Below are 16,666 nucleotides of genomic sequence, written 5' to 3' on the forward strand. Positions count from 1 at the left end.
AAGTTTGCTATTGAAAGTCACTTGCCTCAAGTACTACTGGTATACAATTTGTGCTTTATAATTTAAGATGTCTGAAGCTTACTTTTCTTAAAGAAAGGTAAATTTGCATATTTCAGACATCTAAAAAGAAAAACTTCCATGAGCCTACCATCAGGTCAACTATCAGGGATTATACCAAGTGCTACTTACTTATGAATGAGAGACAGAAGCAGAGACATGCAGAATTTAGTAAGTCTGGACAGAATGGTTAGATAAGAAGCTAAAACCAGGAATGGGAGGTTGGATCAGATGACTTCTAAGGTCCTGTACAAACTATGCACACTGTAAGGTACACTTGAGCAGTGGATGATGGATAAGTACCGATTGGTTTACACTCCTGTCTGTTCTCCCTTGTGAGTGAGATGTCAGGGACACAATCTATAAGCAGAAAATTAAGTTCAATTACCTCTGACATGAAAACTGGCCACAGCTTAAGACTTAAGTATAAACCAATGTAAACATAACCTAGAACTGATATTTTAGAAAGGCACAAAAATAATTCAATGGAAAAGAATATATCATAAAGAGAACCTCAACCCCTATGTCACACCATACAAAAATTAATTCTACATGGTAGAAGAAAATACAAAATGTCTTCATCACACGGGGGTAAATATTTCTTAGGATTTCAAAAGTATTAATAATAAAAGAAAAAATCAATAATTAGACTTTATAAATATTTACAACTTTTGTTCATCAATTGATACCATTAAGAAAATGGCTAAGCAAGCTACAGACTAGAAAATATTCACAGAGGATGTATTTAGCAACATCTAGAATATATAAAGAATCCCTACAAATCAATAATGCATTGACGCACACATCAAGAAGATATACAAATGGTCAATAAGCACATGAAACAGTGAAAATCATTAGTCACCATGACCCAACAACTCCAATCTTAGGTATATACCCAAAAGAACTGAAAATTAAGCCCACTAAAAAATTTGCAAGAATGACATAGCAGTTTTATTAATAGTAAAAACCTGGTAATAATCAAAATGTTCATGAACATGAGACTGGATAAACGATTTGTGATTTATGCAATGGAATACTACATAGTCTTTAAAAGGAACAAATTACTGGTACTTGCAACATCATGAATGAATCTCATATATATTAAGCAAAAGAAGTCAAATGATTTTATTTATATGAAGTAATAGATTCAGCAAAACTAATCTATGGTGATAGAAATCAGATCAATGGCTGCTTTTGGAGAAAGAATAAGAAGAAAGTCTTAAGGGATGATGATAGTGTTCTAAATCTTGGTAGGGCTATCTATGGGTTACACAGGTGTGAACATCTGTCAATAATCATAAATTATACATTCAAATAAAGTATACTTTAGCAAATGTAAATCTTACTTCACTCTGAAAAATAATTATTCAATAAACAAGTGCTGCAATTCTAAGCTCACTTCACAAAGCGTTATCAGTCACCAATTCTGAAATGACATTCTGAGTATCCCAGGCTAAAAATGAGTAAATATACTAGTGTAGTAGTACCCAGATTTCTTTCTGTTGGCAAAGAATAGAAAAGGAAAGAGAATTACAAACATGGAAAGAGAAGATACTACTTTGTGGTTTGGGGCTGAAATTAGAAATAAGAGTATAAACTCATAACTTTTAACAGATATTAACATATGTTCATATATGCATATACATGCATAGGTATATTTGTATGTATGTACATGTGTGTGTGTGTTTGTGTACACACAGTGAATTTGTATGTGTTTATTCTCTCTCTCTCTCTCTCTCTCTCCCACACACACACATACACACACTTCCTAGTTTTGCAGCTGAAAGGGCCTGGAAGTACATACCATTACCAAATAAAAGGACCCAGGCCTTCTCGGAGAAATGTCTGTTTCTGAACTAGAGCAAAGAAATTACAAGACAGGCCTGGAACAACTTGTTGCACCAAGAAAGTAGTTATCAAAAAGCCATAAGAACATGCCAAAAGGACAGCTTAACAAGTAACCAGTGGCCAAATCTGGGACAATTTTAGCATCAAAATAAATAATGATAGTAATCACTATACTAAACTCAAGATAAGAATCCATGATTCCACACTGATATAAGTGAATATATGGGGAAAGAAGGGAAAGCTTCTGCTTACATGAGAATATCAACTAAGGAATACATAAGGAATGAGGCATTGACAAAACCATAAATGGATGCTAAATCTAGTGCATGAAACTTTGATCAGGAACAATGTATTTACATAATCTCAAAGATCCACTTACAGAACACTTTTTAAGTACAAAGGGAAAATAAGAAACTTTTAAGGGGAGAAACTTAGCAGACAGTCCTCTAAGCAAGTGACCAAAGCTACTTGGAACTAAGACATTATGGGCCTCCTGACATGCACTGAGAACACATCACTTCTATGGAATCTGTGCTGAAAATGCATACCCAGATAAATTGTGAAGAAGGACCACACAGACCCCAAAGGAGGACACTGTATGAAACAACCTGTACTTTAAAGAAAGGCAAGGAACTGTTCCAGATGCAGAGAGACCAGAGAGAGAATGACAATTAAATCCTGGATTGAATCCTGGACCAGGGAAAAATAAAAGCTGTAAGAAACCCTATGAAGTTGATATTACTTTACTTTTTTGCAAATAAGGAATCCCTTTAAAATGTTTAAGTTATTTTCCCAAAGTCATATAGTTAGCATAGAGTAAACAGTACATCTAAGGTATGTACTCTCAGTATCAACTGTACTAGGCAGGTTGCTATCTTCCTGGCTAGCTGTATGAGAGAGCTCTAGTCAGAGTCAGAAATCTTTGTACACACTAAATTCAGTTAAGGTTAAGTATTCTCTCATATTCTTTAATAAAAATAATCAAATGTATCACCCTAACTTTATCAAAGTTGAACATCTCAAGATATCATACTAAAAAAAAAAAGACACCGTGAATGAAAGAAAATGTCATTCATTTACTCTAGAGCAACTTACTTTAGAAAAATAAAATTAAACATAAATGAAAGTAAGCTCTAGCTGATGTGATAAATAAAAATTATAATAGAAGCAATTGTAACCTGCAAAAACTGAAAAATAACAAATAAAAACTCACACTGTTAGCACATTACTAAATTCAAATGTCCGTACTTACAAAAGATACACATACCTTTTCCTAAATGTGTGTTTATGCTCATGTATCTAGCTGTTCCTGTAAGGCTCTTGTGTTCTCTGTATGGTATGTGTTTCTTTGTCTCTGGATCAATATATTCCTTTGCCAAACCAAAATCTATAATGTGAATAACTTGCTGGGTTTTAGTTCCTGGTCGTCCTATTAAGAAGTTCTCAGGTTTTACATCTCTGTATATCAAGTTCTTTGAATGAACATATTCCATGCGAGAAATCTTGATTAAAAAAAAAAAGAAGATAAATTTTATTTTATGCTTTGACTAACATAAAAAGGCATGATAGAGGCAAGACAGAACTTTCACAATGAAAACAACATAAAATAAAAAATACAGAAGTTGTTTCAACCCTTTAAAGTAACATGATACCAGACGTAGTTTCTCATATCCAGTAATGATTAAAAATATTTTATTAGACTATTACGGTCACTGATAAATGAAAGTGAGTTTTATGAATTATTTTCATATCAGTAAATTTGATTCAATCAGTACTTTAAATGATGCTATGCTACCTCATAAAATCAAAAGGGTTTTTGATACAAAATCTTGAACTGTAAAAAGCATAAACAGGCATTCATTAAGTTGTAATTTCTTTTTATCAGTTCAATAATCAGACTTTTACACTTACAGTAAAGAAACTTAGAGTCTAAATTATAAAATAAAAACAACTCATACTCTTCAGGATGTCTTCCTTTTTCTTTTTTTAAAAAATTCGTTTCCTTTATTTTTTTCCTTTGGTATTAAATATTTTAAAAGGTCTTAAAACTAAAAAATTTTGGAATAAACTAATAATATAGCACATTTTTATTACTTGTTTTACACATTCTCAAATATGTTCATTGTACAAACTGTCACAAAATAAAACAATATAAATTAAGAAAATAAAATTGCTTCATTTAATAACAATCATGGTTGATAATGCAATGTAAACATAGAGTCACTAAGGCCATTTTTGTTTGTGAACACATTTTGGATCACATAATTTATAATATTCTATGACCTATACTTTAACTAGTGATATATTATGAGCATTTTCCAGGTCATGAAACATTCTTTTAATATACACTTTTTAATGGCTGCATATTACTTTACAGTTAGTAATAATTTATTCAGCCAACCTGTTATTTCTGCACATTCGGGTTGTTATAAACATCTGCACCCAAAAAATTTTAAATACATTTGCATATCTCCAAGGGGAAAATGTGTAGAAGTGGAATTAATGAGTCAATGGATAAAAATAATGTTAAGACCTCTTGCATTTATTTCAAAACTGCCTTAAAGTCACCCTCTAAGTTGTTTCCTAACAGGTTCCCTGAAATTCAAATAACTTGTAAGACTCCTTCATTAGTTTGTTTCTTCTTTTTCTAGGTCATTAGTAGTTAATACCAAGATTAAGAACCCATGTTTCTGAGGGTTCTCTTTTCTAAGTATTCTTTTTTTTACATGAAAAGTGTACTGGAAATAAGTTAATTCTCAAAGTAAGATTTAAAAGTCTGATCTAAAAGTAATAGGATAGTGATTCTTCCACACAAATAAAATACACTGGATTCAATTATTTTAAATTATATGGATCCTAAAAAGACAGTGATATGAAAAAACAAAAACATTTTTATTAGGTCAAATGTTTGGTAAAATGTCACCAAACTTTAACCTTTTAATATAAACTTGTAACCAAACAATCCAATCAGTCAAACAACTTCAAAACATGCTGCTTTACTTACCAGCTGGATAGCTATCATGAGAACAGTTTTCAGAGAAAACGTTCTGTCACACAAGTCAAACAAGTCTTCCAAACTAGGCCCCAGCAGTTCCAGCACCATAGCATTGTATTTACCACAAGGGCCAAAATAGTAAACTTGAGGTATACCATCTGAGGGAAAAGAAAAAGGATTTTAATCATTTCCTCTTCTAAATACCAAATTTTTCTTTCTAGAAAATCAACAAATAATTTTTAAAAATCTTGTAGTTTCAAGAACTGCAGCAGAACTTTCACTTTTTCCATACACAATAAACTTATCCTGACCCAACCTCCTCTCTCCCTACACCTTCTCTTTGATGTTCACAGTGCAGGCTGGTTACACCCCTACTGTAGCTGCATTACTGAATATATTATAAACAGTGCTTCCCTGGTGGTCTCCACCACCTCGCCAAGACAGGAAGTGCGAATTTCAGCCTTAAATTTCAATAGCCTAGAAAAATACTTGGCACATAGGAAAGACTCGTTGTTTTTTGAAAGAGGAATCACTGCTCTTTTTAATAACCCTGTGGTAGGCATGATGCTAAAATCTCCCCCCAGATTCCCATCCTCTGGTATATATACCCCATACAATCCCCTCCCTGAGCGTGCACAAGATTCCAAGATTTGACTCATGAGACTATGTTGTTATGTTATGTATGTTATGTTATGTAGCAAATGTAAGTAAGGCCCCTATCAGTGAACTGTCAATTAATTAAAAAGGAGATTACTCTGATTGGCTTGACCTAATCAGGCAAGCCCTTCAAAAAAGAGGGTCTAGGAGTCAGAGATATTCAAACCAGCAAAGAAGCTCTCTTTTTAGCCTTAAAGAAGCAAATTACCACACTGTGGAAGAGCCCACATACCAGGAAATGGGTGGGAGGCTCAAGGAACTGAGGGCCTTGGTCCTACAGTCATGAGAAACTGAATAATGGAAATACCAGTGAGCTTGAGAGAGCTCTAAATCTCAGGTAAGATTGTGTCCAGGCTTATACCTTGACATCTATCTAGCAAGATCCTTGACAGGACCCAACTAAACCATGCCTGGACTCATGACCCATGGAAATTGGGAGATAATAAGGTCTCTTCCAGTGTAGCACAGAGAAGACAAGTAGTGACTCTGCAGCATCTTACTACACTGATGGACAGTGACTGCAATGGGGAAGGAGGGGGACTCGATAATATGGGTGAATGTAGTAACCACATTGTTTTTTCATGTGAAACCTTTGTAAAAGTGTGTATCAATAATACCCTAATAAAAAAAATAAAAATAAAGTCTCTTCTTCTATGACACTATTTATTAAATAATTCATTAGGCAATAACACAAAATAATATAGAACCCAAATAAAAAGCCCCAATTCACAGAAATCATCTGCATTTTATTCTTAGAACAGACTCCCAAAAAGCTAACATATAATAGATAATTGATGTATCTTTATAACATTACATTTACTTACTTATTCACCATGAAGAACTGAACTTCTTCTATCTTAGAAGTCTCAGTTTTGCTTCCAAATGGTATGATGATTTTTTATGCTTGTTTTTACTTTCAGTAATTTTAGAAGAGAATAAAACTTCCTAAAGTAAGATAAAATCTTTCCCATTCTTTTTAAAACAAAGAATTTGGAGCATAATTTCATTCTTGTTGTTTGCTCTATCATTCTGAACACTAATTATTGCAGAGGCAGAACAAAAAAACACTGACCTAGAAGGAAGGACAACTAGGTTCTTCGTTTGTCCTAATCTTAACCATTCAACCTCTCAAGCAGACTTCAGTTTGCTTATCTAGTGGCTAAGGACAGTTTTTCTCACATATGACTATGAGTGAAGCAGCAAGACATCTGGGGACAGGGAGGTGATAATGTAATCACAGGAGGGGAGGAGGAAGGTGAACAAGTTCAAAATGTATACATGGTCCCCTCCCCCAGACACAGATATTCTCATACACCCGTGTGTATATGTCAGCGCACCCTATGACACACACACACACACACACACACACACACACACACACACACACACACACACACACACACACTTTTCCCTTGCCACTGGAAATCATTATCTTATAAGCCACTCTTACCTTACATGGGTAAGATCTACCCCTTACAGATGTAAAAGCAGGAAAAAAGTTCATAAATGGTGGATGAGGAGCTTACCAAAGTTTATTCCAACTATGAAATACTGCTTTTACTACACTATACACATTAAGAGCCTGGAACTGTGAATAAGACTTACCATGAACTCTCAGCTACTAAGCTTTTAAAATTATTTCTAAATGCCTTTTTCCCCCTTTATACACACACTGAAACTTTTTATTTTTATGCTCTTAATTTAGCAATTTCCCATAACTACTCTTCAGCTTGTTGCTTCTTATCAGTATGGTGCAAGGAAAGCAGATCATCACGCTTCTTAGAACTCTATACAGAATGTAAAAATACACAGGTTCTGCGGTTATTGAATGAAAGGACTGTCAAAGAGCTTTTCTACTTCCTTCTGGGTTACCCTCTATGTTCCTAATAGCTGAAGTGGTTGTGAAATGATCTCTGAATGAGGTAGCAATATATTTTGGTTTATTAAATGACTGATTTTTGTAAATGTTTTCAAATGTTTACTAAAAATCTACTACTACACCCTCATGGAATGGGGTTGGACATTATGGCTTAAGTGTGAACAAGACACCATAAGCAATGATGAGCTAACCCAGGAATCCAAGTTATAGTTAACATTCAAAAATCTACCAATGTAATTCATAGTAACATCTGAATAACCTACCAAAATAACAGAATAAATGTAAATAATTGTAAGATCATCTTAATAGATGCAGAGAAAATATCTGACATAACTCTCAGCAAATGTGTAACAAAAGGAAACTTGCTCAACCTGGTAAAGGGCAGCTAAGAAAAACTCATACCTAAATCACATTTAAAGGTTAAAGACTGAATGTTTTCCATTGATGACTGGGAGCAAGACAAGGATGTCCACTTTCACCTCTTCTATTCAAAAGTGTAATGAAGCAAAAACAAAAAAACAAAAAGAAGTAAAAGCATTTTCAAAAATGAACAAAGAGCCTGTTAAATTAAGGGAAACTGAAATAACAAACTATCCCATATGTTAACAATAATAATAAAATTCAAGCTTTTGAGTAATAGTTAGAATTTTGCAAAATTTATATATGCCAGATGACCTCAACAGCTTCCCAATAGTTAAAAAAAATTCTGATTTTTGTGACTCAATTCTGAAATCGTGATACATTAACTACTAGAATTTAATCTGGGGTAATGAGATTTGTCAATATTTGAAAATCTGCCTAATTCAATGAACCAATATTTTCCAAGTGACCAATGACTGCCATTTACAAAATCAAGCACAGGTCAATGATCTATTTAAAGTACAGGGGATTTTAATGTAAGAGCATAGAAAAGGTTTTTCACATAGTTCTAACTACGCTGCAACTGACCTTTAAGAAACTACCATTTGTTAAGTTATGCTGTACATCAAAAGGATATTCACAAAAAGTTAATTAGTCAAAATTTACAAAGTTGTACATTTAACTTTAGTTGGCAGGAATGTGAACTGCTCCATTTTTGGAGTAAAAATGCCCTATCCTTTTCAAAGTAAGCAAAAGTATGCATACAATAATTTTCAAGCTGCACTGTTCGTAGCAATAATAAAAATAACTGAGCATTACCTACACATTCACCAACCCTGGACTAATGAAACTAATTATGCCATACCCATTCTGAGGACTGTAACACAGGCTTTACCTACCTTTGGAAGTAAACTGTGAAGGACAAACTTTTACTGTTTACTTCTTATAATTATGAGCTGATTAATTAATTTGGCTGTTTACAACAATCAGACATTACTTTTAAAATAAAATGTTTTTAATGAGTCATTAAGCATACATATGAATAGAAAGATAGTAGAAAGAAAAACCAGAAAAGTAACAGATTACTAGAAGCATAGATGATTTCTACTTCCACTTTAATATTTTTCAAAACTTTCTAAATTGTTACAAAGAACACATTATTTTCTGCAATCAGGAATAAAATGCACATTGTAAAAATTCTCCTGAAATCACAAAGAAAAACTTGAAGAAAGATTTTAGATCATATTCACTTAATCCATGTATTAACTGTAACTGAACAAGTATTTCTCAAACACCCTCCCTAATAACAAAGTTATATAGCTTTACCTCTACTCTTATTAACTATTAACTTCATTTTGGAGCCCCTAGGAACAAAGCAAAGTACACAGTTTGGACTCTGGTGCCCTATAATGTAACTTTGGCTTCCTCTCCCTTCCCACCGGACCTCATAACAGAAGGAACACGTCTGTTCCAAGGCTCAGATCTACTCTGACTCATTTTGTTTGAGCTCTTCTAAGGCTGCATTTCAAAAATTTCTATCCTAGTTCTGCCATCCAAGTTCCCAACTATTCTTTTTACCCGAACTTCAAATTTCTTCCTTTCAAACTATCTCTAATTTATAATTATTCACACAGAACATGTAACAGTTGAGGAAAGGTACACATAAGTAAATCTGCTCTGCTGTATACTTCATACAAGCCAACTCATGGTTGGGAGGAAAATTACTGCATACCGAACATGTACATTCAACCAAACTATATATACAGCATACTTCTGGGTTTCTAAAATAACAATGTGAAAAAGATCAGTAAAGGGACCAAAGGAAACTGATTCCGTTTTCTCCCAAAGTTCCTTTCTTTAATGGTTTCAAAGTGTCTCAAAATTATATATCTCTACCTTATCCAACATGGCTAAATTCCATAAACAGCGTAGCATTTCATTCAGTAAATTAAACAGATGCTTAGTCTCCAATCTGAATAAAAATACCTTAGCTTTACCGATCATAAGTTTACCTTAAAATATGATTCGGCACAAATCTTTGATGAACAAAAAAGATGATCTAACTCTAACTGACTCTTTGAGATACTGTTTTATGAGTCAATGAATACAGAAACTTCAACACAAATTTATGTCACTGAAGTACAGAATCAAGAGTTTTACATTTTTTAAAAATTCAATAATGTAAATTACACACTGGAAAGGCCAAAGTAGAATTTCATTGCCAGGGACAAGTCTGGGCAGTTTTCTACCACTGAGCAAATGAGTTGAATTGTTAAGAGTTAAGAGAAGTTAAACTAACAAGCAGGGCCTGGGGAGTACCCTAAGCAAATACAAAACAAAACAGCCACAGCAACATAAATACGGTGAGCAAGACCAGAAAAGGGTTTTTAAAGTCGGGGGTGGTGAGGGTAAATAGGACAAGAGGAAAAGCTGAGGAGAAGGGCTTAAAAGGAAGAGTAACCAAGGTGTTAAGCTACTACCTGCGTGCCTTGATCATAAGTATTTGGACACTGAATTGCACGAATGCAATCCAACTCAAGGACAAAAACTAGTGTTTGTATTTGTTCTTATATCCAGTGAATTTTCAACTATAAACTTATACTCCACCCAATTCTAATTGTTCTAAAAATTATTTTTGAGACTACTATAAAAAGCCATCTATTGTGAATTCAAGGGAGTTAGTACTGATCATTTCTAACATCAATAATTTTCAGGGATGCTTACAAGCATCCCTGGTTTTCAGGAAACTACATTTTTTCCCAAGAAAAGCCCAAGAATGGGTAAGATTACAAAGTTCTCATATTATTTGAAAATATAATCTCACCATTACTCCCCCAAAATTAACTTTACTAAACCCTCCATTTTATATTTTAGCATTCCATTTAAGTGACAAAACAACATTAAGTCACAAAACATTAGGAGGTCTAATACTCTTAAACACTGCTTGGCATTTTATGCGAGGTATTGAAGTTCCTCATAGGTGGGTAATAGCTAAACATATCATTGAAAAGAAAGAATATCATGATGCTTCTTTCCATTTTCAGGTCTGGTATTGTTCATGTAGGAGGGATCAAAACAAAAGTTTTAACATTCTTATTAGGAAGTTCAAACTCTACAGATTTGGTTAAGAAAACCTAAAATCTGATTAGAAACACGAAATACAGGAATTATCACACAGGCTTTCTTCTTTCCTTAGAAGTTTTGCTTTAAGACATTCTTAACCTTTAACATAAATGCTTATTACACTCCTGGCTCAGCAGTTCTCAACATGTGGCCTGGAAATACTTGGGGGCAGTAGTGGGTGGTCCATGAGATCCTCTGAATCAGTCAGTGACATCAAAAGTATTTTTATAATACCACTAAGATGTTATTCACCTTTTCCACTTTCATTCTCCTACAAGTGAACAATCGAGTTTTCCAGAGGCTACGTGACATGTGACATGGCAATGGAGTGAATGCAGCGGAAGATATGAGAATCTACCTGTTTTCTATTAAGCCTGACATTAAAGAGATGTGCAAAATATGTAAAACAAGGCCACTTTTCTCCCTTTCTTTTATTTGGAAAACATAGTTAGTTGTGATTTTAAATTATAATTATCAATTATTATAATGAACTAACAGCAGTATTTTTATGTGTGTTTTAATTTTTTATATGGTGAATATAAGTAGCTATAACTCACAACAAAGGTCCTCTGGGATCCTCAGAAAGTTTTAAGAGTATGTAAGGGTCCTGGGACCTAAAAGTTCAAGAACTGCCATCCTAGCTGAGCAGTAAACTCTGATATGAACAAACAGGTGCAAAAAGTTCCAGACTTGGTAACATTTGTTCCATTAAAATACTGCAGCACCCACATTTAGTAGTAAAATTCTACCAGTTAACCCCAAATAAAAAGAATGAAGCCACCCCACACCTCACTGTAAAATAGAAGCAATATTTCTTTCTGTGATAATTCTCTTTACACATTTAGAAACTATTCTAAATTTCAAAGAACATTAAAAAGTAACATCTACAGTTACTGTTTATGTTTAATCAAATCATCAATGAATATTATGTGAATACTAAATGACTATTATATGAATACTGAATAAATAATTACATTTTTCATTATTCAGTTATCCATTTGGGGACTAATAATTAAGGAAAAACTAGATTCTCTCTATCATTCTTACCACCAAGCTACAAGCTTACAAACCTTTCTTCTCACAATGTACTACTTTATATTTAAATCAAAGATAAAAATGAAATATGAAATCATCATATTGTTTTTCATGGCTTTGTTCTTTCTATCATTTTACTATTTATTACATAGGGAATTCCAAAAATGAACTTGTACTTCAGAAAATTAAATCCTTCATTACCATTTAGTCATACCCTATTCAAATATATGGTTTGTTTTTGTATGAGATTCCTATGTAGTGAATCACTAAAAATACTATAATAACCACACAACATACAACTCTCCTAATACCTGTACTATACAAACCAAACTGAAATCACCATCAAATAACCCTTCTTTCTTATATTGGTAATGCGTACTTATCAGATATGTAGAAAGAGCATAATTTCTTAAATACTATAAACGTGGTCAGGGAAACTCTGGCAACTTGGTAAATAAAAGGAATTTTAGATATTACTGAATGTATACCATGTTTACCTCACAACCTGTCTGAAAAGTTAATAGTATGATAAAATTTCCATACACTATGGAATCACCAACACTCATTCAGCTAGCAGAGAGACCCAGGCAGTCGTGAAAAATAACATGACTATAGAGGCATCTATAAACGAGGGCAAAAACAGATAGAGACCACATAAATCCTGACTTTTTAACAAGGCACAAACTATGAAGACAGTGGGTCAGTATAACGAAGGAAAAAAACTCTTTTAACAGCTCTTAGAAGGCAATACTATGACGAGGTATAACTTTAGAAACAGCCACTGCTGCTACTACCAAATTATTTTTTAGAACCACATAGTTCAGGGAACATCAGAAAGTCAAGCCCTCACTTGAGAAATCGTAATTTAACATACTCATGGTCTCAAATAGTATATTTAATATCGTTTCTATAGTTAAAGAGATTTGCCAAGAATAGTAACTTATGACAGAAAAAAAATGATTTTACTTCCTTTGTTAAGTAATAATTTATAACTAAAAAAATGTTATTTTACCTTCTGTGATAAAGATATCAGCTGATAAATTCCAAGAAATAAATAATTGCAAAGTTTCCCCTGATATAGCCTATTTAAGTCACCTGATACTAAGGAAATAATTTAACATAAAGAAACATTACTCAAAATCACAGATCTTAAAAGAAAATTTGCCCATAAATTCAAAACACGCTCCATGTATTTTCATAAAGTATCAACAATTCAACTAAGCATTTTTTCAAGTAAATAAAAAAACTTAATTCTAATAACTAAAGAACTGTATAGTTTAGTTAATTAAATAACCATCTGCCTGTCTCCTTGATTTATCATTTCCATCACTGATTTTTTTCTTTATATTTCTAAATCTCTTAAGTGAGGAAATAAATTTACCTAACAAATGAAATTAATTAAAATAAATAAAATTTTTGGAAATTGTTGGCTATGTTTCTTTGTCAGAAAGAAAATAAATTCAAATTTTAATAATATAACAATTGTGTATAATATTTAAACATCAAACTTTAAGCATACAACCACATAAGTTAACAGGCAATAAGAATTTTGGAGATTATGTATTGCAACTTCACATCTAATAAAAGAAAAGATTCTTATTATTCTCATTTAAGAATTTATAGTTTCAACCAAGGACCTACAATTGTAAATTATTCTGCTCAATTTCAAGAATAAAAAGATGAATGTATCATTTCACTAACATCAGAGTTCAAATTTTAACCAACGAGATAGACATAAGCAAACAATAATATAATGTGATAAAAGAAAAATACAGATACATTCAAAATAATTTCAGGTCAAATTTCTGGAGAGAAATACTGATGTCAGGAAATACACTGCAAAAGAGGTGACATTAAGATTGGGGCCTGAAGAAAGAAGGAATTCACTGAGAAAGACATTCCAGAAAGAAGAATATGGATAGCTAAAAGCACTAAGCCCTTTTCTGTAGTAAGTTTAGTGCAACTAAAAGGTGGGTCAGTAGAAAGGGAAAGGAATCTGGACCCCATGCTAAACGATGAGTCCCATTAGGAGTGGAAGGAGGCGAGGAGGCACAGCGCACGAGGGGGCCCAGGTCAGAGAGGTGACCACGGACACTGGGGGAAGAGAATGAAGTCAAGAGATACAGAGAGAGAGTGACAGAACTTATTCATTGCCCAAAAGGCCAAAAGCAAAGGTCACTAACCTTTTTAGCTTGAATGGGGGTGCCACTAATTGAACAAGATAATCCAAAAGAGCAAACAGGTCTTGTGGAAGGGAGAAAAGTCATTGGAAAAGTAAGGGAAAGAAGAGGAGAAAAATTCTAGGTATACAGAATTTCTGATTCCACTGGCACAAACATGTATCATTAGATCTTAAGAATGGAAATAGGAGATAGAAAGAACTGGAAGTCATCCTTGTATAGAAAGTTATTTCATCCTTTCTTCCCTCCCTCTTGTGACAAAAAACTATGGGATCATAAAGATGAAGCAAAATGAGGAGCAGAAAGTTAGAGAGAATCCGCTTCCTTACCTTTGAGTAGCTATATCAACCCTGTAATCGCTCACTTGGAACTCCTTGTTCATTTTTCCTCACATCACTCCCCTTTACTTGTCTGAACTAGGGCTCTGGTGATTTTCATTACTGTCAGCCAAATTCATTCCACCCCAATGCAGTGAGTGGTCGGCACAGTTCCCCTAGGAGATCACATCCATTCCCTTAGCTTTACAAGTCACCTCCATGCCAATGACTCCCAAATCCTAGATCTTCATTATACTCAGTAAATGTTGAGTGGATGTAACAAAACAAGGCTATTCAATACATAACTTTTTGCTATCACACAAAGTGATAACAGAATAAAACAATACTCTAATCCTATGGAAAGCTAACTCAGCCTCCCTCATATGCACACTGTAGTAAAGATGTAGAATCCTACTGTCTGCATCTGATTAGTGATTTAGTGAACTGATTTAGTGAACAAATTAGAGAGAAAAGAGGGATCTTGTCACACAAATTAGATAAAGAGAGACACATATCGACTTACATAAGGATCAAAACCCAAACAGGTAGAACTAGATAAATTTTCTATTTTCTCAGAGATATCTCACTAAATAATTCTAAATAAGTCTATTTTTTAATTTGTGCTTTTATTGTGGTTAAATATACATAATACAAAATTTATCATTTTTATTGTTTTTAACTGTATAATTCAGTGGCAATAGTTATATTCACATTGTGGTGCAACCATTACTACCACCCACCTCCAGAACTTTTTCATCATCCCGTACTGAAACTCAGTGTGCATTAAATAATACTGTCCCACTCCCCAGTCCCTGGCAACCACTACTCTGCCCTCTGTCTCTATGAATCTGACTAGGTACCTTAAGTAAGTAGGATTACATGGTATTTGTCCTTTTGTGACAAGCTTATTTTATTTAGCACAACATCCTCAAGGTTCACCTGTATCATAGTGTATGTCTACAGGTGAGTAATGTTCCATTGTGTGGACAGAGGACATTTTGCTTATTCATCAGTCTGTCAATGAACACGGGGTTGTTTACACCTTTTGGCTATTGCAAATACTGCTGCTATAAGCATGGGTATACAAATACTGTTTTCAGTATATGGTTTAAGTTCTTTTTTGTCTATAACCAGAGGTGGAGTTGCTGGTCAAATGGGAATTCTATGTTTAATTTTTTTAAGGAACAGTCACACTGCTTTCCATGTCAGCTATACCATTCTACACTCCCACCAGCAGTGCACAAAGAACCCAGTTCTTTTATTCACATGAACACACTTGTTTACTGTTGCAGGGGTTGGTTTTGCTTTGTTTGGTTGGTAACAGCCACTCAAATGGGTGTGAAGTGGTATGACAATGAGTCAGAGGAGAATCATCTGCTTCAGGACCACAGATGACCACAGATAACTGAAAACCATGGATAAGTAGAGGACTCTTATATTGCCAAAAAGTCTAAGAGTGTGGAAGATAAATGCATCTTATATTGTCAAATTAAAATTCTCACAATGGTCTCTACTCATTAGCATCATCACAAAAAGCTCCAAGTATTTTTAGATAGTGGGGGGAATGTTAAGACAATGTCTAGTAAGCACAGCCTTAAGAAGTGATTCATTTTAACCAAATTTAAAATGCTACTCTTTGAAACCAAAGAGTCACTAACATGATAACCCATTTTATTATAAATTTAAAAATGAATGTAAGCCTTTACCTCCAGATCCCAACTGCTTGTAGAATCTGTATTCCAAATGTAGCTGTGGTGCTCTGGATTTCATGGGCTCCTAATTAGAAAACAAACATCAAAAAATATTTAAGTTATTATAGACTCACTAGGCCTCAATTCCAAATGTTATAAATCTGACTCTTCTATAATGCCCATATTGTATTAGGCATCTTTGTCTCTCTAAGGTTGGATTCATATAAAAATCAACTTTGTGAGAAGAAGATTAAAGATGGTGGCGTGAGAAGTGAGCCAGGGCTTCCTCCTAAAACCACACATAATACGAAAATATAATTAATACGACTAATCCTGAAAGAGCAACAGGAAAGAAGGCAAGGCCAAACTGCATACACCTGGAGAAAAGAATAAGCCTTACACAACAGGGTAACGTACCAAAGCCGTGGCCCAGCGGGAACCAAACCCTTCCGCCACCCCAGCTCACCTGCGGAAGGAACAGAAACAGAGCTGGGAGGGAGTGGAAGGCCTGGGACTGCTGAATA

General features: G+C 33.9%; 1 protein-coding gene across 12 annotated transcripts in view; it reads right to left on the minus strand.

Moving 5' to 3' along the window:
- The window catches only part of CSNK1G3 (casein kinase 1 gamma 3), a 109,725-nt gene that overhangs the window by 38,743 nt on the left and 54,316 nt on the right, over window positions 1-16,666 (minus strand). For all 12 annotated transcript variants that reach the window (XM_037005231.2, XM_037005229.2, XM_037005227.2 and 9 more), the window contains exons 4-6: window positions 16,158-16,227; window positions 4,910-5,058; window positions 3,173-3,407 (exon numbers count right to left, since the gene is read on the minus strand). In XM_037005231.2, coding sequence (XP_036861126.1) covers window positions 3,173-3,407; window positions 4,910-5,058; window positions 16,158-16,227 — 454 coding nt within the window. The remainder of the gene's footprint in view (window positions 1-3,172; window positions 3,408-4,909; window positions 5,059-16,157; window positions 16,228-16,666) is intronic.

Source organism: Manis javanica, chromosome 14 (genome assembly GCF_040802235.1).
Source record: "Manis javanica isolate MJ-LG chromosome 14, MJ_LKY, whole genome shotgun sequence".
NCBI classification, from domain to species: Eukaryota; Metazoa; Chordata; class Mammalia; order Pholidota; family Manidae; genus Manis; species Manis javanica.